At 41.0% G+C, this 23,219-nt stretch overlaps 1 protein-coding gene across 1 annotated transcript in view; it reads right to left on the reverse strand.

Moving 5' to 3' along the window:
- Window positions 1-23,219, reverse strand: part of ENTREP2 (endosomal transmembrane epsin interactor 2) — a 520,309-nt gene that overhangs the window by 83,255 nt on the left and 413,835 nt on the right. Inside the window, exon 5 of the mRNA XM_075069089.1 lies at window positions 14,292-14,399. Coding sequence (XP_074925190.1) covers window positions 14,292-14,399 — 108 coding nt within the window. The remainder of the gene's footprint in view (window positions 1-14,291; window positions 14,400-23,219) is intronic.

Raw genomic sequence — 23,219 nt, forward strand, 5'->3', positions numbered from 1 at the left:
TGGAGAGCACGGAGCCTAGTGTCCGCAGCTGGCTCGAGGAGGAGGAAGACACGGAGAAAATGTGACAGTGAGTTTTCACTTTTTAGGCTTTATCATAGTAAAGTTTATAATATTTGGGGCTTGGGGGGGTGGTAGAATTAACCAGTTTCTGTACAATAGTTGGGATTGTCCTGGGCTGTTGATCACTGCAAGATAGTTGTGAATCCCTGAGCTCAGTGCTTAAAGTGGACTGGAAAAAGCATGTGTGTATGTTAGCAGGGTGTCTATGATAATACCAGATGAATTAATGTTCATGCACTTGGAAGGCAGAGCTTAAAGGGCACCCCTCAGTGACCCAACACCATTTTTAATTCTTTTTTGCCAGCACCGTGACCCCTTCTGATTCTGCCCACTTTAAGCCTTGCCTGAGCTGGGCCCACAAAACAGCTGCAGCGTCAGCACTGTGCCTTCGTCTAAGCTGCTATTCTGTAATGCAGGTGGCAGCGTGCATGGCGTGTGGCACACAGCAGCTCTGTGCCCTCGGTGCCCCTCACCTCATCTGCGGAAGGGGCAGAGCCCTGCTGGAGGCTGCCCAGTTGCTGTCTCTGTGCATGGGTGAATGGACACTGACCTCTATCTGGTGGTAGTGACTATGGAGGTGATGCAGCTAGGATGGAGGGGGCTGCTCCGGGCCCCGCTCAGTGCAGGGGGTACCAGAAGCATGCACTCAGCCCTACGTGGGGCTCAACACCGGGGCACTTTCCAGGCCAGAGAGGGGCACTGCTAAGGATGGCAGAGATTGCATGGGTGTGTGTGTGTGTGTGTGAAGGCTCCAACCCACCCTGCCTGCTGTGGCTGCCAGCTTGGGCACATGTCCCTCCATGCCGCCCCCAGACAGTCAGGGGCTGAGGTGAGTTCACCCACTGAGCCATGGGGGACACTAGCTGGGAAGCCACCCATAGGACAAATTTCCACCAGCTCCTCCCTCAGAGACAGGACTTACAGAGCAGCCTCCTGCTCTAGCTGTGAGCTCTGGGTCTGGACATGGCCAGCATAGGATGGGCAGGGGGGCCCTGTCTGCTGCACACAGCCCAGAAGGCGCTGCAGCTTGCAGCATGCTCATTCCCCTAGAGGTGACACGAGGCTGTAGCAAGTGGGTGGGCACATGTCTCCTCCCCATTTCTCTGGATGCTTCTGTCTGAGATGCCCAGAAGTGAGGTGGTAGCACTGTCAGTCATCCCCCTCTCTTCCTCTTGCCCTATCTCTCTATCCCTCTCCTCTCCCCAACCCACTCCCTTGCCCTGCCCTCCCATGGGCATTCACCGTTGTAGAGAAACTGGACCCAGGACACATAGAAGAGGATGATGACAGACACTAGAACCAAGACACGACATCCTGGAGCAGCCAGCCTCAGTCGAGCAAAGGGGCCAAGTGAGCATCCCCTTGCCTGTGGCAACCAAACTTTTGGCTCTGGGTCAGTAGATCTGATGGACACTGTCAGGCTGCCTTTTCGACCAGGCTTTCCGGTCAAAAACCGGACATTTGGCAACTCTACGTGTCTGTGCAGCACGGGGAAGGAGGAAGCAACTAGCTGAGCATCTCCACTGCCAGAAGGGGCTGCTTTGCCTTCTCTGCTGGCAGGGAGCGCTCCAGCAGGGCTCCGTGATACATATCCTTCTCAGCCGGCCCTGCTCCTGCTGGGACCAGGAATGAGATGAAGCAAACTCTGAATTTTTTTTAGCACACAGCTGGGCCACGTCTGTGTGCTAATTGGGCCGCAAGCGGCCTGTGGGTTGAGAACCACTGAGCCAGGGTAATTGTGGCAGCAGCTGTGATGGGGATATATGAGACGTTAGTTATGCTGAATAAGATGTAATATTTATTTTTATTAAGTCTTGGAAAAAAAACACAAATAAGCATTTCTTCCCAGGACATATTGCAGGAGTCAAATAATACTTTAGGTACAAGATTCTGTATACCAGGGAAAGACTCAATCCCTCAGTTGAGGGAAGGGTTTGAAATTGATCTTATAACCAACCTTCACTGGTAACATTAAGCCACCTTAATGAACAGATGACTACCTTTCCATAACAATAATGGAAAACTGCTAATCAATCATAACAACACACATCTGCTTCAGTCATAATGAAACATTACTTTCCTGTGGTGCTTTAGAGATATAATAATCATTATTGTGGAGTAGGACTCACAGGTATTCAAAGAGTTGCATAATTACAAGACTATCATGTTGAAGATACTTTCACCCAATACAACATACCAAAGAACTACAAAAAATACTACACTATAGCCTTCTGATGCACAAAGTAACAACGCCATATTTGCTTAAACACCTCCTCCTTCCTATATCATAATGCAAAATTTTGACATTTAAAAACTCTGTTGGCTTAGTATTTACAATTTATGGTTATAGTGTAGAAACCTAGCACTGTAAATACTAGCCCATACAGTACTTAACCTTTCTTTTATCATACACGCTTAAGAAATTGACTAGCATCAGGCCTCAATGCACAAAGTCACAAGTTCATCGCTGGTCCATAAATGTTTAATTAGATACCTTTCTGAAAACTGTAACCTCTACAAAAGGTTAGTAACTGCCATGACAGCTTTAGTGGATTTATACTACTAGAGAGAGTTTGTGCAATACATACAATTAAAGTGGAAGATTTTCTTAATCTTAGTAATGTAGCACTAAAAATACACGATAGGCCCACAGCAGGTGCTTAAAAGGGATAATAGCAGCACTTCCTAAATGAAGAGGTGACAGTAAAATAGAATAGTCTTTTTACAGTGGAAAAATTATTCTTTTTATACAGTGAAATATAAATTGAGTTTATTTTGGGATTTAAAAGTAAAAGACTAGAAAAAGAAAATTCTAATTTCTTTCTGACCTGTTTTTGTTCTTCCCAAAAGAGAACATTTATTTTTCTTGTGTTTCTAAGAGTAAACAGTGATCATTCATCCAACAGATGCCAAAACACTTTACAAAAGTCTCTAAATAATTATGCAACCATATATGCTGTATAGAGGAATTACTTTGCCCACTGCCTCAGCACTGCCACCTATGCGACAAAATACAGTAATGTTTAACAACCTCCAGCAACACTACACAGCAGTCCAGTGAGAAAGAACACTTCATTCAATAAAAGGAGACAGGAAATTTAGGTAAGTATAATGTAGTTACTGAAATTAGAATTTGGCCAGGACGGTGGGGTTAAACGCCTAGGCATTGAACTGACTAACAGCATTAAGGGCATACTGTACAGTTTCTAACAGGGGTGGCTCTAGGTATTTTGCCGCCCCCACCACGGCAGGCAGGACCAGCGGACCCTCCACAGGCATGCCGCCGAAGGCAACCTACCTGCTGCCCTCGCAGCTACCAGCAGAGCGCCCCCCATGGCTTGCCACCCCAAGCATGCGCTTGGCATGCTGGTGCCTGGAGCTGCCCCTGGTTTCTAATAATCAAGAGGATAGATTTGGCGTGGACAAAAGGAACATGACTTTCATCCCACCACACTATCAACAAACTGCATTTCTATGTGGACTGATTTCTTGATGTTAGATCTCTTCAGAAGAGGCCACTAGTTACCCCACTTTTCACAACCAATACTTACAGCTTTCTATGCGCATGCCTACAAATCTTGCACCATAGAAAACTTTACACTTCCAATTAATAAAATTTTCCATGGACATTAATAGGAAACTCATGCCATTGAAAATACAAATTAGTAGAAAGGTCTCAGAATATAAAATTTTCTTTGTCTGGCACTTTAAATCGTCTATTACAACCCAATGTAAGTTCTAGTTTCTCCTTAGGGAGGAAAATTCTGCTTTCTTTTGGTATAAATCCAAAGAAGCCCACTGAAGGAACTAATCTGGATTTTTCACCACTGTAATTGAGATCAGAAAGTGGCCCTCTCTCTCTCTCACACACACACACACACACAGAGTTTACTGTTAAGCTCACATTAAATAATAGAACCCTCATATAAAACAGACAATGGTTCCTGAAGAGTACTGTTTTCCTTACAGATCTCCTATTTAATGTGCTCTATGCTACTGATGGCAGCAGCACATTCAAGATCACAGCCTACGATGGTATGATTGTATTACATAAAAGTTGAATGCAAGTGCATGATAAAAATTTGTTAAGCAATTTGCTATATTCAATTAGGTAACGCAAAGAGTCTGTTCAGTTAACTTCACAAGACACACTCTGAATTATAATGACTGACGACAACAGTAATTAAATGCTACAGTTTGTGTTTCATCATTAACTTATTTCCTGTGCACAATAAGGGATTGTTTCAGATACTATATAAGTAATATGATGAACTGTTAATAACAGTGATGGTGATAAAGGGTGAATACACAATGAAGGATAACACTGGTTTTATGAGTGATAATATATCAGTGTTCTAGGAGTTGAAGAAAGTCTGGAGAGGATGCAATTAATGCTTTAGCATGGTTAGAATCAATTTCCAATGTTATTTTGCCTAATTCTGGAAGCTAAATTTTAGAAGTTAATGGCATGAATACAATAGTCATTCGTTAATCAAGATGTGAATTTAAAGCTGCCTTAAAGTTGAAATAAAATACCTTTGGAACCGATGGCCTGATCATTAATGGACATTTCTTCAAATTACAGAATGCCACCATAATGGACATGATGGACATTTCTTCAAATTACAGAATGCCACCATACCAGGGGCTGCTGTGGTGCCAGAACAGAGGGTAGATGTTCCAGGATGGGAGCAGCCAGCTGCGGATAGGGAAGAGAAGAGGATGTGTTCCTCACAGCACCCTGCTTGTGGGGCTAGGTGAGGAGGCATGCGGTATGTGGGGGACAGACAGCGTGGGGCACATGAGGCTGCTGGGGTGTGTGTGTCACAGACTGGAGTTCAGAATGGCTAGTTGGGGGCACAAGTGGGAGAGAGGTGGCTGATGAGGGTGCAGAGACGTATGGGGACAGGGGCAGATATGCCTGACTAAATAAGAGAGGCTAGTGGTCAGCCAGGGTCTGCATGAGGGAGGTTCCCCAACTCCCTAACAATCCCCCCTTCTCCAAAAAACCCTATTCCATACTTCTTCCACCCATACCCAACAACCCTCCAGATTCACTCCCGGGCAATTCACTACCCAGCAATTACTTCCCTCTTCCTCAACTCCTCCATTACCCCGACTGCCACAAGTCTTTGCACTGCTTCTGAAGGGTGTGGGAAATATGTCTCTGTATTGTAGTTTAAATGAATGATTACTCAAAGTTTTGTACTGATATGCCTAGTAAGAAATCTATTTCCTGAATCGTTTTTTTTGTCTCTATTGTTACAGACATACTTGCTGACAGGTATTTTGAAATAAAATTACCAAAATAATTGAAACTGGATTATATTGTGCTATTTTGACAAATAAAATATGCAAAATTTTAAAATATTGTGCACAGAATTTTTAATGTTTTGGTGCAGAATTCCCCCAGGAAGAGAAAGGGGAGGATGGGAAGGGATGTGCCAATATCCAAACTGACTACACTGGAACAGGAGCAACCTAGAAAAATATTCTTCCTAGCCCAGAGAGTAAAACTGGAGTTCCAGAGTGGCTAATTTCATCTTGTGCCATATGCTGTGCCTGTTCCTGAACTGCAAGCATCAGAAACAAGAGCTGCATTTTCTTATCTTTTGCTATTCTTGTCTCTCTCCTTCTGTGAACATTTTTCTTGTTAAACAGAATTGGATTTTAACAGCACAATCCAAGAACCGCCACCTAAAACTGGCTCACTATATTTTCCTCCAAAAAGGACCAGGTGAAACACACACCCCAAGGCCTTATCCCTTTAAAAGACTCTATATAAATATACTAGAGAATAGAAAATAGGGGCAATTATTAAACAAAAAGTTAGAGAGACAAGGTGGGTAAGGTAATATCTTTATTGGACCAACTACTATTGGTGATAAGTATCAGAGGGGTAGCTGTGTTAGTCTGGATCTGTAAAAATGGCAGAGTTCTGTGGCACCTTATAGACTAACAAACGTATTGGAGCATGAGCTTTCGTGGGTGAATACCCACTTCGTTGGATGAATTATTGTCATGCCAGTACAAAAGTAAAGAAAAGAGGAATATAAAATTACAACATACTAAAAATACTAGCCAATCTTCCCAACAGATCTGTGAGTGAGAAATTAATACCATTAGCAGAGTTGGATGTGGCACTCTCACCAAAGGTCTGTTTGTTCTGTCGCAGGTTCTTAATAGTACTTTTATTCCTTTACTAGTTACACAAGCACCAATTATTTTTACAAATAATATCTAATAAGTGATAAGAAACTGATGCGTGCATGTTCTGAGTGGAACACCTGCCAAGCAAGGAGGCTGAGAGATTTGGGAGGTTTTAAAAAACTCCTACGATGTTAACTTATTAACATGGAGTGTGACAATCATGACAACAGCAAATAATGTATACAATTCAATCCTGAATATCTAAACCTCATTTATCTTGAGTTCTCTAGTATACAATAGGGTCTTGTCCTCTGATGTCTATTTATTACACTGAAAATTTCCTAGATTACCAAATGTCCATCATGAGATTTGATTAATCAAGGTTGTTCTTTAATATTATCCCATCAGAGAGATAAGTTAATGAGTCTTTGAAGACACTCATACAAGAATATATGGCAACATTTTAAGGGGTAATTTTTCAGAAGCGTGTTAGAATTTAGCCAAGTAATAAGTGAATAAATACCCTGTAAACTGAATCCTGAAATGCCTTAAATAAACTCTTGATTAAATATATAATTTACATCTAAATAAGCATAAAACCATAACCTATTACATCTAATTGGCTGAGCCTGTGAGGCCTTACACACAACTCAATGGTATAAATCTGTTTGTCTGTATTCATGTAATGCAATAATGACGGAATGTCACTCTGATCAATTTAAAAATTTAAGGGAATGTTCAAGAAATGAATAGATTATTGATTTTGGGGAAAAATCAGAGCATTGCAAGCAGGGAAATGAGGGACAAATGAAGTCATTGTCATCTGTTTATAGCACCCATTTTTGGCTATCAGAACAATGATAACCCTGCTCATCTTCCTAACAGAGTTTAACATGTTGACCCACATATGCCTTCTCTTTCCAACACACAGAGTAGAAATAATTGCACTCCTTCTGGGAGCCATGGGGTGGATGCTCATCCAGAAGGGGACAAAAGCAGGCTTCCTTTCTCCCTCCTAATGTCCTGCCTCCTCAAAGCGTGTTCCAAGGTGGGAAAGAGAGGAAACTAGATGTTCATTCTTCCCATCCAATCCCGGGGGAAGAAAGGAGGAATTTAGGGAAAGGGGACATACATAGAACCCTTGGTATGGGGGAGGAGAATGCAATCAGGAGAACAGAGCCCCTGGTATGGTGGGGAGCAGGAAGAGGGAGAAACAGAATCCTGGCCTGATAGGGAGCTTGGGTTGCCCTGCTGTGAAGACGTGACTCCAAGATGGCATACTTGGATAATGGGGAGTTGTCACCCTGTCTTGTTTAGCTGGTGATGGAAGGTCCAGTTGTTTAGCCTTGTGCAATACCAAGACTTTGAATGGGAAACCACCAAAGGCAACTGCAAACAATCAAAACCACAGGAAGGTTTAAAAAAGAAAAAAGGAAACAAAAGGCTGTTTTCAGTATAAGACAGAGGAGAGGGATGCATTCTGGATCCATTCACTGGGAAAAACTTTTGTGGAGCAAGGATGTTTTCATGAATGTTTGGACCCTGGTTCTTGTGAAACAAGCCAACTCTGCAATAGGCTGAACTTTGTGAGGAAAACCTACTCCATTAGACAGGAACAGTAACTATTAAAACTGTTGACCCAAGTTCTCGTTTTGTGACCAGGTTCACATTACAGCCATTTGTTCCCACCATTCTCTCTTGTTTCTAGTTAAATCTTTAGTTTTTTCTTAAATAAATTTATTTTAAAGTGCTCACAAGTGCTGTGTGGTTTAAGCTAAAGCTAGTAAACTGGGGTACACTGCCCCTTTGTGAGCAGAGGATCTGGGATTATTTCTATGAGTAGCCAGTTTCTGGGGCTGGATATCACACGGGAATGATGCATGGGGTGCCCCTATTGTTAACCTGAAGTTAGGGCTGGCATAGTCCAGAGGAAACTGCTCAAGCGGCTGAAAGGCTGGTGGTGTTAGGGAGCTGATAATCTGCCAGGCAAAAGCAAGACTCCTTCACTCTGAAAGCAGGGGGAAAGAAGGCAAGTCACTGTCCCAGCTGAACTGTTCCCATGAGTGTTTACAGTAAAAGTCTAAGCAGACCCCATTTGCTGAACTTGCAGTTAGATTACATTTATCCTAGGGGGGTTGCACAAAAGGGGGGGGGTAGGCAGTGTTTTATACACCAAATCTGGATATGAAATTTCTTACTGGCTGAAAAGTCTACTTAAATTTAACTTATCTGACAAGTGGATATGCAACTCTGCAACGTAAGATGCCAAAATATTGAAGAAGCTCCCGTTAGCAGTCCATTTCCCCAAAAAAACACATTGGTGTTGGTCTCGCATATCATCATTAAAGCAGCCCTTTTCCACTTTCCTCTCCTTATTGCTCTTTATCTCATTCATTATACAGATACTCATTTCCCAAGTGAACCTCACTCTTTCCTCTCTTGGAGAGAGGTTGTTAAAACGTGTGGAAGCATGATAATCTGCCAGGCAAAAGCAAGACTCCTTCACTCTGAAAGCAGGGGGAAAGAAGGCAAGTCACTGTCCCAGGTCCCCTGAGAACTGTCATAGGGGGAGAAGGAAATGGGGAAGCAGATAGCCTCTGGCTTAAGGGAAGAGTGGGGGGCCCTTGTATGAGGGGAAGAGGGTAAGGGAGGACACAAAGAATCCCTATTGGGGGAAAATTGGGAAATTCCAGGTTGGGAGGAATGGGCATGAACAGAGAGCCACTCCCATGGGGGGGAAGGTGGGAAAGTGGGGGATGGGGACAGACCGGAGCCCCTGGCAATGGGGGTAGAATGGGAAACGTGAGGCTAGGAGGCATACAGAACCCTTAGTAGCAGGAGATTGAGGACCCTGGTGTGGGGGAAGGGGGGAAGGGCAAGACGGTACACAAAGCCATTGTCCTGTGGGCAGACTGGGGGAATGGTGGCAGAGAGGAAACTCAGGGAATGGGGACACACACAGAAACTCTGCCACGGTGGGGGAAAATGGGGACTCTGGATTGGGAGACTCTCAGAATATCTGGCAGGAGGAGTTACTGAAACAGATGGGAATGGGAGCTAACAGGGATGATGAAGGAATGCAAGAAGCCACTGGTGTGGTATGTGCAACAAACCTGGCCTACCAAAACTGTGAAGTGTGAGACCCCCCACTACCTCCACCCTGTGTATATTTGAGATATAAATCATTACAGAACATGTGCTGTACGTACACTACCAAGAGTGCTGTGCCAGATGTTAACTACATGTATCTACGGACTTCAGCGGGAGCTGTGGAGGTAAATCCTTGTAAACTGCTTTGAAAATGTAAGGGGTAGATATTGTTCCAGTGCATTTATTTTAATTAAGCTGTCAGATAGTAAATCAAGCAACACAATATATTATAATTAGGCAAACTTATTTTTAGGTTTTATTAGGTTCAAAAAATCAAATGAAATAACAGAAATATACTGGATTTCTTGGGTTAAAAATACTGGGCCTGTCTTTCCTTGCCTTATGATCATGAGTCAGACAGCAGATTCTGGCTGATTACTACTAAACAGACAATTTTATTTAGAAGTAGATCTGACTGGGAATTTTCTGATGAAAACTTTTTATCTGAAAATGCTGTTTCGTTTAAAAAAGAACTGCTCATGGGCACTTGTTTTCAGAAATATATCAGATTTGATGAAACTTTCATCTTGAAAGACTTCTTAGGTCCAGGTTGGAATTTCTGGTTAAAATGATAATAGCCAATATTCCAGTGGTGAGGGCAGTCACCATGGATGTGGGATCCAGGTTCAAGTCCCTAATTAACGGCAGGAACTTGAGCATCTGCCACACCCCACAAGTGCCCTAACCACCAAACTAGCGGCTCTCTCAATCTTTTCTAGCTGAGTGATCCACCTTAGTAAGTATTCACTGAGCCAGGGAGAAATGACACTGTATCCTGGTGGTTAGGGCTATACAGCTAGAGCAGGGACTTGAACTTTGGTCTCCCTAGTCCCACGTAAGTGCCTTAACCACTGGGCAATTGGCTATTCTAGAGTGCGAGTCTCATTTTTCGGGAAAATTTAACCCCAAAATAGAATGGGACACTTTTTGAAATCTCAAAATTTTTGATGGGATGGGAAAACCATTTCCCACATAGTTCTATTTAGGAGTCAGTATTTTCCATGGGGCTAAAAAATTAAATGCATTCCTACATTAAACAAGTTCACATGCATCATCAGTTGCATCTCCCATGCATGTTTCATCATGCTGCCTTTTTTGAAAGCTATGCTAATTTTTGAACAATTTACTTACAGATCAGGATCTCAAGCAGCTCCTTTGTTTTTGTGGTGGTGGTGAAGCTACTACTCAGTACACAGTTGGAAGCTTTTTTGTTTGGAATCCAACACATACCATTGAAAACCGAGTCAGTGATATAGCATCAAACAGACAAGGTCATGTTGAAGGTGGCCATGTGCAGAATTTTAGAATTATAAAAAAAAGGGGGTTAATCCTAATCAAATGCCAAGGTTCTGGTACATTTATTCCTTGATTATTATTAGTTACTATTTGAATTTTGTAGCACGAAGAGGTCCCAGTAAGGAACTGGGCCTCACTCTATTAGACTCTGTACCACAAGTAATGGAAGGATGATCTCTGCCCTAAAGATTCATATGCAGCTTCCTGCAGAGCAAGGTAGTACTTTAGATGACAAAGAGTATCGAAATTTGAATTTGAAGAGAGTATTATTTTAAAAGGGTTGGGGGATAATGCTAAAAACAGAGCTCTAAATTTAATTTAAAATATACAGTTTAAACATTGCTTACAAGTAAGTAACAGCACTGTACAGACAGGTGGTGTTTGAACACCACCCACGATCAGTTATGAGATTATCATAAGCAAATGTAAAATTAAATGAGGACTATGAAAAAAGTGACATTTAAAAAGAACATACATAAAAAGCAAGGAGAGCCTAGCTTGTGTTAAGCAATACTGGATTAGAAAAAAAAATCAAGAAGGTGGTACAGTTAGACTCCAAGCGATGAATAATATAGACAAGTGTAATCACCATGCATTTCGTCAAGGTCTTTGATTTCACATGCTTATTCTTGCAATACATATGGGAACAAATAAAAAGCTTAAACTTTATGCTCAAAGTAGTTAATTGAGTTTAGAATTATTTGTGATCAGTTTCCTTGTCTAGACAGTAAAAAAAAAAAAAAAAAAGTCTCTATGAGGACAACTGGAAACACATTTATTTATGCTTATATCGATGAATTCATGTGGAGCTGCCGGTTCAGTTTTACATCTTCAGGTACAGATGGCAGAACTGTTTATCGTGATTCAAAAATCTATGGGTTTTAGACTTGTGATTCCAAGGAGGGAGCTGTTAGCAGAAAACTAGAATTAATAGATTTTCCTTAAGGCTTGAAAGTACAGGTTTGTTTTTTTTAACAACTAAGGATCTTCAAATTCACAGGCAAATTTACCCTAAAGGTTGGTACAAATATGTAGCATTTCTGGACAACTCATCCAAGATCAGTGCATCAAATGTACATAATGTAAATGTCTATATGTAATAAAATACAGTGAGTTTCAACATGTGAATCTGGACAACTATTGTATGCATAAGCCATAAAGAAAGAAGAAGATTCATGAAGCATAGCTGCAGATTTGTTAAGCTCTGTGTTGCTAAGCAATAGAACACCTATAGCATATGGGAATTACATCATCCACAGGGAAATTTGGATACTACAACAGAATTATATAATGTGATTAAAAAAGCCACCCTCATTATCAACAGCTGTTATCCAAAGCCCACTATGGAGTCCTAATAACAAATAAGAAGTTCTTCCCATCTGGCTAACTTTTGGGGCAAGGAACACACTAATGCAGAATAGAAAATCATAGATAGAAGAGACAGAGTGGACTATATAGTTTACTATGTATAGTTTACATCAGGGCAGGATTGTTCCCTGCAGCCTGATTATAGATGGTAATGAAGTAGTATATTCTATTGACATAGGAGGAGGATCTAACTATTCTACTGAGTAATAACAGAGCACTGAGTGAAATATGTTATAATATTTAAATCATTTTAATCTACAACTGCAAGCATTTCCCCACGTTACTATCTTAACATCGCCAAGGTGAAACCCGCCTGTCACAAGTTGGCAACAGGGATGTGCTGTGCTTTAGTGAGGAGGAAGTAGCAGCAGAAACAAGGAACATGAACTTGTAAGCAAGGAAGTGAATCATACTGCGGAGCCTCCGGAGGAAAGAGGAGAAACAAACTTGGTTAAAAGTTTTTGTGTGAACAGGACCACTGGGGTTAGGACAGTGAAAAGCAAAGAAAACCTCTGGGCCAGATGTTCAGCTAATGTAAGGAAGTGTGACTTCAGTGTAGCTAGGCTGATTTACATTAGCTGGAGATCTGGCCCCAGAAAGCTGAAGGAAAGGAAGAGAGGGGAAAATATCGGGGATAAATATGAAAAAATATGGATACCTTGAGGAGAGGAAAGATAGACTCTTCAGGACCTCTTGTCTCTGAAAGCAAGAAAAATAGAAGAAGGATGTCTAAGGCTATGAGAAGAAAGAAATATGGGATAGCTACAAAACATGTAGAATTGGAAGATAAATATAAGGGAAGAAACAAAACAGAAACAAGATGCAGAACAGAAGGTGAGAAAAGAGACTCAAAATGCAGAATCAGAGAGAACAAAGAACAAGAGAAATGAAAGTGGGAAAAGGGGGAGAAATATAAATACATTTTCAAGGCTAACTCATTTTATTTCCTATTTAAGTTCCTATCTTTTTTGTACATGCTTTTCAGAGAAGGGGATCAGAAAGAAAAAGTATTGATTGTGGTTCAGAGAGTAGGGAAATGAATAATCTTCAGGCTAATCATGGCCATCAGAAAAAGAAGAGCAACCAAGCACTTTAATATTCCAGTGGGAACATTGTCATCTGTATGTTTTTGTTCCAGAGAAATGTGCTGCTAAATGACATAAAACAATCATGAGTTAAATTTCTCTGAATATTCATGACTACACTCCTGGGTGCATGACATTATTGTTATGCTAGACAGACTGATCTTATCAGGTCTGAGCATCAGTTATTCTCCCTTTCATTACTGAAAGGTGAGAAAACTCCTTTGTGATCAGGACCTTTAGTTATCAGGCATCTTGCAGCTGAGATCATTTACAGAAAAGGAAAAAAAAAAACAGACCTATGGTTCTGTACAAAATACACCATATGATAAAAATCTTCTTTTGATTAATATTTTACACACACTGTCTCATGAACTGAATTGACAGAACTCATTCTCAATGCTGTTTATGACACGAAAGAAGGATTATGGAACAAGCACTGCATGTCTATTTATAAACACGCACATATGCACAACTTATGTTATGCACCAGTGAGAAACTGCATTTACAATGCATGTTTGGAGCCATGACTGCATTGCACCTACTAATAAATATATCCCACCACCACCACCCCACTCTCCCCCACCAATTACTTAAGGCTCCATACACACAAAAACTTTTGACCAAGTTTGTAACCAGTTGCTGGCACATTTCACTGTAAAGGTATTTTGTATCCATATGTGACATGATTAAAATGCAGTAAAATGGCAGCTAATGGTATTTTGCACGAGCCAGAGGCCTACACTCTCACATGGTTGTCTTTCTGTAATCAGTTCAAACTCATTTTTTCCAGCTTAAACGGGACTATGGCTGTGTAACTAGTTGTGCCAGTCCTTCCTCCTAACTCTGTGCAGCATACCAAAGTGCATGATTGAATATACAGCGGTTGCTGCTTTGTGTATATGCCCTCTACTACAGCTGAGACACTAATGGATAGTTGCCTAGATTCACCAGAACTCACTTATACAGATAGTGTGATAGCTGAAAACTGAACTTGTTACTTGTCAAATTAATGGTCATGTCTTAGCAGTTTCAAAATCTTCCAGACAAAACTTTTATACCACATCAACCGTCACTGACTTTACACCTCCCCATGTATATATTATAAATACATACATGTAAACATATCTGCATATAACGTACATATTGACAGAGAGAATATAACTATCATTAAAATGCACTCACCATTTGCAAAACGTCAGAAGAAACCATCTGCATGCAGCACATTGCAGTTGCCAAAGCACAGACAATTGTGGAGATGATATTGAGAGCACACACGCTGAACAACAGATCCTGTGAAAAGACACACAGCAGAATGTCACTTCTTATCTTGGTGATACAGATGACAGGATTGCAAATATTTTTAGCAGATTTGATAATAAATGTTGTCAATTGTTATCTATTTGATATAATCTTAATGAGCTTTGTACAATTCACTCAGCATGTAACCTGTTCTCTTATCCCAAAGACACACTTTAAAAACAAAAAATAAAACTATATCCAGAGAGATATCTGAGGACTAAAAATGTTTTTTTTAATGTTTTTAGATCTACACTCCACTGATGTTACACAAACTAATATAGCTTTTCTTGGATACAAAATCCAACACAACTGTTGCCAGAAAGAGAATATGAGTCTGACTTCTAATTTTTAGAAATACATTGGCCAGTTTAATTGCTTTCAGTATTTTAAACATACAAGTTAGAATTTTATTTGCTTTTAAAAATGTCAGCAGAAAAACTGGTGAGGAATAAAGAGTTGTACACTCTTATTCCAGATAGTTTGCACTTCTGGAATAGCATGAGGGAAACCCAGAAAGATGATAAAAGATGAAATTAGTCCATCTAGGTCTGCTACGTTGTGTTGAGTTAGAAGCTGCACTTAAAAGAAAAAAAAACAGAATTAAATAATATATTGCCCAGATTTAAATACTTGAAATTAAAATAGCTGCATTTTGCCCAACACATTTATAATTTTTAAAATGTATCCATTTCTTAGAGCCACCTCTTTTGCATTTAGTGCATCTAATACTGTAGAAAGATAACTGTGATTTATAATATCAACATAAAATTAATAAGCTAATATACTTTCTCCATATTTACTAATTGTGCAGCTGCTGCCCAGCTGATATACCTATTGGGTTATATTGTTGCAAGCACGGTGATGCTTGTAAGGAACTGAATGGCCAGGAGGTGAAAGTGGTTCACAGCGGATATTTGAAAAAAACCCTGTTAAATAGGGCACAATAGAACTTATGGGTAAAGAACATTCTGGAAAATCTAAGTCTTTATCTTAAAAACTACGACATTTCTGTCCCTTCCACTAGCCAAATAACTTACATGCTGTAAACCAATGTACTGCTATCTTGTTGGCTGAAGCAAGTCAGAAACAAAAGTACCAACAGATGCAAATTTATCCTTGCCATCTTAATTACATACTCCCCAAGTGACCAGCATTTGAAAATGGAAACCTGCCAACCCCAGATAAGCACACTAAATCCAGCAAACAGGTCAGCAAGTTCCAGTCACTTAACAGATACACTGAGCTGGATCTGTTCTTGCTGCTCTGCTCAGCTGTTTGATGGCTTCTCAGCCAGCTGACTGGCACAGGGGAATAATGGATCAATTGGGTCCACAGCAGAGAGGCAGGAGGAGAGCCAGTTTCCCTCCCCCTCCCCACAATATGGAAGTGAAGGAGAACTAGTTCAAGCAAAAGGATGCACTGACAAACATCAAGAGTGTCAAGATACTTTAATGGGGTAAACTGGGGAGGCTCTGCAGATATTCAGCTGGTAAGCAGGTGGCACAAAAACAGAAAGAGAAGGAGAAGGAAAGATTGTGAAAGTCCTTGGCTCCATAGATGACCCCAGGTGATGTGCAGGAGAGAGACAGACATATGATTTAAAGGGAGAGGAATGTCAATGACCAGGAACAAGAAACTTGGTGCCATCAGAGGAGCATGTGCAAGTGAAAATCCCCTACACAACAAAATTTTAGAACAGATTCACCAAAGTAGTCTACATTACAATAATAATAAATATGCTGTTTGAATCCACAGGCAGAAATATAAACTGTACAGTTCATGGATTCAGAAATCCACACATCACTCACTAAAAAGGATTCTGAAGGAAAACTCAGAATGTGAGGAAGAACGCACAGCAGACTCCAAAGAATACACAAGATATTCATGGAACACTATATTTGACATCATCATCTCTAAAAACTTACTATTGCTGACTTCCAGTTTAACAATCTCTCTCTCTTTCATTACCCACACAGCAATCTACTTTCCAACAAAGAAAAGACCCACCATCAGCCAATGGGATGACTTCAGATTTACTCATGTGAAGATGAGAGCAAAATTTGACCATCTGTGTGCAACAGACTTTCATAATGTACCTGCAGTCATTTGCAGGTGCAACCAATATCTTGTGGACATCCTCGCAACTGAGTGACACCATAAATCAAAGTACTCAGTAAATGCCATCATTTGCACATATAAAAGATTGCAAGTGCAAAACTGCCCATACTGGAGGAAAAAGTAGCTCCAGGCTTTGAAAATATGGGCTTGTAAGTCTGGACCATGCAATAATAAAAACAGGCAAAAATAAATGTGAAAACTGATGTGATAGAATCAAGATAGCGTCTATAGTTACTATGTTCCATAGTCCAGGTGGAACCCAAAAATCTTGTTAATTCATATGTGCAGATTAATACCTCCTATGCTCAAGTCACAAATTCAGTCATGAGTAAAGCTAATATTAATTAGAGGTGTTCTAGGACAATTTTGTTTCATGGAAACTTTTGAGATTTCCAAATTTGTTTTCATTCTTCACTGAAAGAAAACCAAAACCTTTAGAATGTTTTTGCTAAAATGGAATGATGTGAAAATATCAGTTTTCTAACTGAAACTTGAGCTTTTTGATTCAGAAAGAGTGGATTTGTGTGTGAGTAGCCTGGTCACTAAGGCACTGGCCTGGGATGTGGGAGACCCATAGTCAAGTCCCTACTTGGTCTTACTGAGAGCAGAGTTTTTAATCCTAGATCACTCTAAATCAGGCAGAGCAGGGACTTGACCTGTGTCTCTCCCACATTTCACACCAGTGGTCTAAGATCCTAATTACTCCCTACCCCTCCCAAAACTTAGTTGAAATTGATATGTCTGTGAAACATTTCAGCTTTGATAAAATGAAATTTCTTTGAAAGAGTTCCAACAAGATCTAATAACAACATTGTTCTTTGTCCAACTGTAGGTAAAAATTGAAAAGTCTGCTGTTTCAAAACTGCTTGCTTATTCTCATCCTTTAACACTGTACAAATCTGCAACAGAGAGAAAAAAATATAGCATGTGTAAGGAAGGAAAATTTCAGTCCCTGTCTGTCTCCCTCCCAAAAGCAAAATTTCTGAAAAGAGGAGGCACAAGGAGCATCTATGAAGAATGTCAAATAATGACTTCTCAATCTGAAGTAGCTCCAAGTCTAAAAGATCAATGTAAAGATATGAATGACAGGTCAAGTCAAATACAGAAAAACACAAATAAAATTTGCAGAGCACACAGTATGACTTGGATCCTCACAAAGCTCCTACTATAGAATACAGGCACCTGTAAAGAAAGAAATCACCAAACAAGATTTGAACAGTTTGCCCATAAACCCCAAAATCAAACCTGATGAGCTTTGTACTAAAGGATTTGATGAAGCAGGAATATTAAAGCACAGCAGCAAGAAGCAGCCATAATAAATCCCGTACAGGACAACTGTCTTGCTGACTTCTCAAGGCCATGATTCAGTAAAGCACTTAAAACACATGCGTAACTAAATATGTGTTAAAAACCTACTGGGTGAAATTCTGTGCTCTCTCTCTAACAGAGGTGCAGCACAGAACTTGCAGCCCAGGAGAAGGGGTGGGGACAGGGTAAGGTGACTTTAATTTTAAGCCATCTTTGCACCCTTTTGATCTTCAGGGGCTGGAAAAGCCTCCAGCAAAACTTAGACAGCCCTGTATGACTTACAGCAGATTCCTTGGGCTGCTCAAGGGACCATAATAGTGCTCAGAATTACCACAGTGCTGTGCCCCTATCATGCCATTCCAGCCCTTTACACAGCATAAAGGGACTGAAGTGGGGTAAGGATTTCACTAACTGAGCTCAGCACCTGCTTAGGTACTTTGCTCAACTGGGGTCTAAGACTGCAAGAAGTTACTCACCTTGTGCAGTAATGATGGTTCTTTGAGATGAGTGTCCATACGGGTGCTCCACAGTAGGTGTGCTTTGTCCCTGTGCTGCTGATTGGAGAATTTTGGTAGCAGTGTCTGTTAGGCCAGCACATGTGCTGTCTCTCCTTGTGCGCTACCATGAGGCTAGCCAGAACACATGGTCCAACCGCCTCAATTTCTTCTATACTGCAGTCATTGATAAGAACTCCAAAGTAGAAGGGAGCACCCATATGGACACACATCCGTGAGAACCATCATTACTGCACAAGGTGAGTAATTTTTTCTTGAGTAGTGTCCCTATGAGTGTTCCATTGTAGGTGACTCCCAGCAGCACCCCTTCTTGAGGGCTGGGACTTCACAGTCGGGTCAGTTACAGATGACAGTATTGTGGAGCTGAAGATGTCAGAGACGGAGTCCCCAGTGATCACATAATGTTTTGCGAAGGTGTGGACTAATGTCCATGTCGCTGCTCTACAGATCTCTGAGATTGGGACATTCTTGAAGAAGGCGACGGATAAGGAGAGCGACCTTGTGGAGTGTGTACAAATGGTATTCAGAGAGGTCATACTGCTAACTTGGTGACATTGTCTGATACAGTTTGAGACCCACTTGAAAAGCCTTTGGGCCGATATTGCCGAGCCCTTGAATATTTCCTCGAGGAAAAGTGGGGGACTTCCTTAAGGTCTTTGTTCTGTCCAGGCTATATCACATACCCTAGATATCAGAAGGTTATGGTCCTTCTGATATCTAGGGTATGTGATATAGCCTCTGTTGTCTCAGTAAGGCTTAGGACAGAAGGTTGGGAGATGAATCAACTGGTTCATGTGAAATGGGGAAGTTACTTTAGGAACAAATTTTGGATGTGGTCTTAGCATAACCTTGTCCTGAAAGAATATCACATGGGGGGGGGGGTGCCCTCAGAGACACTATTTCTCCTATTCTCCTGGCCAAAGCAATCACTATAAGGAAGGCTGTTTTCATTGAGAGGTAAGTAAGCAAACAGATGGCCATAGGTTCGAAGGGAGGCCTGGTCAGTCCTTTTAGTACCAGGTTTAAGTTTCATCTGGGAGTGGGAAGCCAAGTTTGTGGCAAGAGTTTTACTATACACTTAAGGAACCTTCTGGTAGTTGAGTGTGACAAAACGGAGTACCCTTCTATTGGACAGTGGAAGGCTGTTATAGCTGCTAGGTTGACTCTAAAAGAGCTTATAAGCAGCCCCAATCTTTTTAGGGCCAGTGCACAGTCTAAGTTGTGTGTAAGAATTACAGATGTCCCAACAAATCTCCCTGACATACACCAAATCCAAAATCTGGACCATTTTTGCAGGTAGGTACATTGTGCTGAGGATTTTCTGCTGTGTAATAATACCATTTGCGCTTCTGTCAAACAGGAGCTCTGTCGGTGTTTGAGCCAAGAAGGAGCCATACCTTGAGGTTGAGAATTGCTGGGTTGGGACGTAGAGTATGTCTTCTGTTCTGCGAGAGGAGATGTGGAATCAGTAGGAAAGAGATCGGTGGATGCATCGTGACCTGTGACAGGTAAGGGTATCAGGTCTGTCTCGGCCACAAAGGAGTGATCAGAATGACCTATACTTTATCTCTTTTTATCTCCAGGAGGACCTTTGATAGCAGGGGGAAGGACGGGAAAGGTGTAAAGGAGATCCCCATCCCAAGGGAGGAGGAGAGCATCACCTAGGAAGTGTTGTCCTATTTCTGGGCTGGAACATTTCTTGTTCTGGGAAGTGGTGAACAAGTCTGTGACTGGTGTCCTTCACTGCCTGAATGGATTGTGAAGTACTACTGGGTCTAGTTCCCATTTGTGGTCGTGTGGGAATTTCTGACTGAGACTCTGCCACTGAGTTCTGCGTACCTGGGAGGTAGGCTGCTGACAGTGTGATGCTCTTGGGAGATACACCAATTCCATAGTCTCATCACCTCCGCACAGAGGGAAGGAGACCAGGCTCCCCTTTGTCAATGTATGTAGAACATACAGGTAATGTTGTCTGTTAGGACTTTTGTGAGTGGCTTTTTGATCAGTAGAAGGAAGTAGGCAGGTTGATGTGAAGAGATCTCTCTACAGGTGACCATTTTCAGTTTCTACTGAGTCAGGCAGAAGTTCCATTTAAGCCAAGGAAAACAGAAGTAAAAAGCAACAGGAAATTTTACTAAGGACTTAAAAATAATTAGCTAGGACCACAAGACTTAAGATTTAAAAAAAAAAACCAAGCTTATACAAAATATAGTATTAACACATATACCTTAATTATTATTTTTTAAAAAATCAACAGAAATAGTTGCTTTAGAGTCAAACATTCATAATCACTTTTTGTAACTCCAAGACTGGACTGGTATGTTATGAGAACCCAATCTAATTTAATTGTTCTAGTTTAGTGAAATATAAAATATAAATGGTAACAAAAATTAAATAGTTATTTTTAATATTCTTTGAGCTTATTAATTCAAGGTGTTAGAGAAGAGCAACTGGATTGTTATTGTTAGGTTTGTCTGCCCACCCTTAGACTGTGAGCTCCTTGGAGTACAGATTATCATTTTTGAATGCCTGGAGAGTAGCTAGCACATACTGGGCACTGCCATAAGTAAGTAGATTATGATAATATGCAACAATTATAATTTTACCTTGTAGTTTTAAGAGAGTGCATCATTTAAACAATATACTGAAACCAAAATGCCTCATAGGTATTCTACAGTCATACCAATGTAAAATGTACAAGGAGGAGGATTTTTAAAATCTGTAAAATAGGTAAGACGATTATAAAAGTGTATTGCCTAGGAGAAATGTGCTGGCTAGTCTGAAAAACCTGCAACCTGCTTCTACACTCAAAAAGTGAAAATAATCCTTTTTTCTGTGGTTCACTTGACCTTATTTTACAAGCCCATTATAATTGGATGTGATGTCATCGACCATACACCAGGGCTGGGATTTTAAGGCAGCATTCTTTGCAGAAAACCTCACTTTAAAAGGTCATTGAGATTTTAAGTAAACTGATTGTAGTTTTTATTTTCAGTTTCTCTTCTGAGGGAAATGCAGATTGTAAAATGTTTTGGTTTGTTTTTAAATTACTTATTTTTAGTCAAAAGATTCAAACAATGAGATGGTCAGAGAAATACATGCATTAACTGAAGTTTGTCTGTCCTTTTATGGCAGGACATAACACCTGAATACTACTCCTATATTTCTAATGCTGCTCTTGGGATTCCATACTACTTTTAATGTTGTTATGCAGCATATGCTACAAGAAGTGATTTGTAATAAGCTTCAGAGCAAAGCTTAAAAGACTGAATCAGGAGGTGGCTTTCAGAGTCAGTGATGCAGTAAAGGCTGACTACAATTTTTTCACTAGTCTCCCGTTTGATACTATACAGTGTATGTAAAATGATTACAAAAGCAATCCTCCTCTGAAAATGAATGAAAAATTTCAAGTATTTGTAGGTATATCTTGTTTAAAACATATTACATACTCTACTTGTAAACAAAAATACAATAAAGAATGCTCAATGTACATAATTAAACATGTTGTTACACTCATTTATAAAGTTAAGTGGTTCAAAACAGATTTGAGAAATGTTCTGTAAATTAAATACATAAATAATATTTTCTCTCTCTCCTTTCAAACTTGCACATTTAATCACCAGCACATTTTCCAGTGTGACTGAAATAAGAACAAAGAGGCTCTTGTTTTGCTCAAGGCATTTACATACACAATAAGGTATATAATACAGCCAAAGAACTGTTTGTTTAAAGCATCCCACAAAAACAGAACATAAGCCACCTTTTGTGTTATAAACATAATGCACTTCCTAAAGGAAAAGGCTTCACTATGCTTAAGAAGTGAATTATTTTACCCACAAAACATGAAGATATTTGTTTCCCCCTCTTTCTGCTTAAGTGTTTGGTTCTGTTCTGTGCAGTTGCACTTTGCATGGCCCACTGCTGGGTTTGCCTATTCAGAATTCTCTTTCCAGGAGTAATAATGATCTCAGCTAGGCACTTCTACAGCTTCAGCAGTGACTTTTGAAAGCACACACATCAGCACTGTGCAGAAAGTACTTTCCATTACGTTTAAAACAGGAGACATAAAAATTAGGTACTCCTTTAGAGTTGATCACTAGTCTCATGGTGTTTTACATAATGGGTTTTTAAATGTTTCATCTAAAATGGAATTAAGTCTATTTATCGAATGCACTACTTACTCCTGGAGAAATTCTGCACCACTGCGTATTTATGTCCCTCATAGTTTTCTTTGCTTCCCACAGAAAAATTACTTTCTGACAGGGAAGCCACAAAGTGGTCATGTGACCCTCCCCCAGCAGTATGTTTCAGGTGCCCAGGGCAGCTGGCAGAGAGGTAAATTGCTATGGGGCACGGGGCGGGACTGGGGAAGACCCGTCTGCTGGCTCCTATCCTGCGCCCAGGCTCAGCTGCTAGTCCCACCTGGGCAGGGAGAATGAGAGGACTTCTTCCCCTGCATGGCATCCACAGCCGGGTCAGACCCACTCTCCGATTTCTACCCCAGCTGCAGGAAGTTCTGCAAACTCCCTCTCTTCTTGCACCCATCACTCCTCAACCCAAATTCCCACTCCACTGAGCCCCACTCCCCAAGCATCTGGTCCCCCCCACTCAGGTCCTCACACTGACCTCCCTGCTGAGCTCTATCCCTCCCCCCACTGAGCCCCAACCACCTTCTCTTGGACCCCCCTTGCAGAGTCCTATTACCTTTGAACCCAGAACCCCCCAACAATCCCCTGTGCATCCAGATCCCCCACTGAACCGCCTGCACCCAGACTGCCACACATAGAACCCCTCACACTAAGCTCCTCCATACTTGGATCCTGCCTTGCTGAGCCTGCCTGCCCACACCTGGCATGGAGAGGCAGGGCCC

The sequence above is a fragment of the Chelonoidis abingdonii genome, chromosome 9 (genome assembly GCF_003597395.2).
Source record: "Chelonoidis abingdonii isolate Lonesome George chromosome 9, CheloAbing_2.0, whole genome shotgun sequence".
In the NCBI taxonomy this organism is placed as follows: domain Eukaryota; kingdom Metazoa; phylum Chordata; order Testudines; family Testudinidae; genus Chelonoidis; species Chelonoidis abingdonii.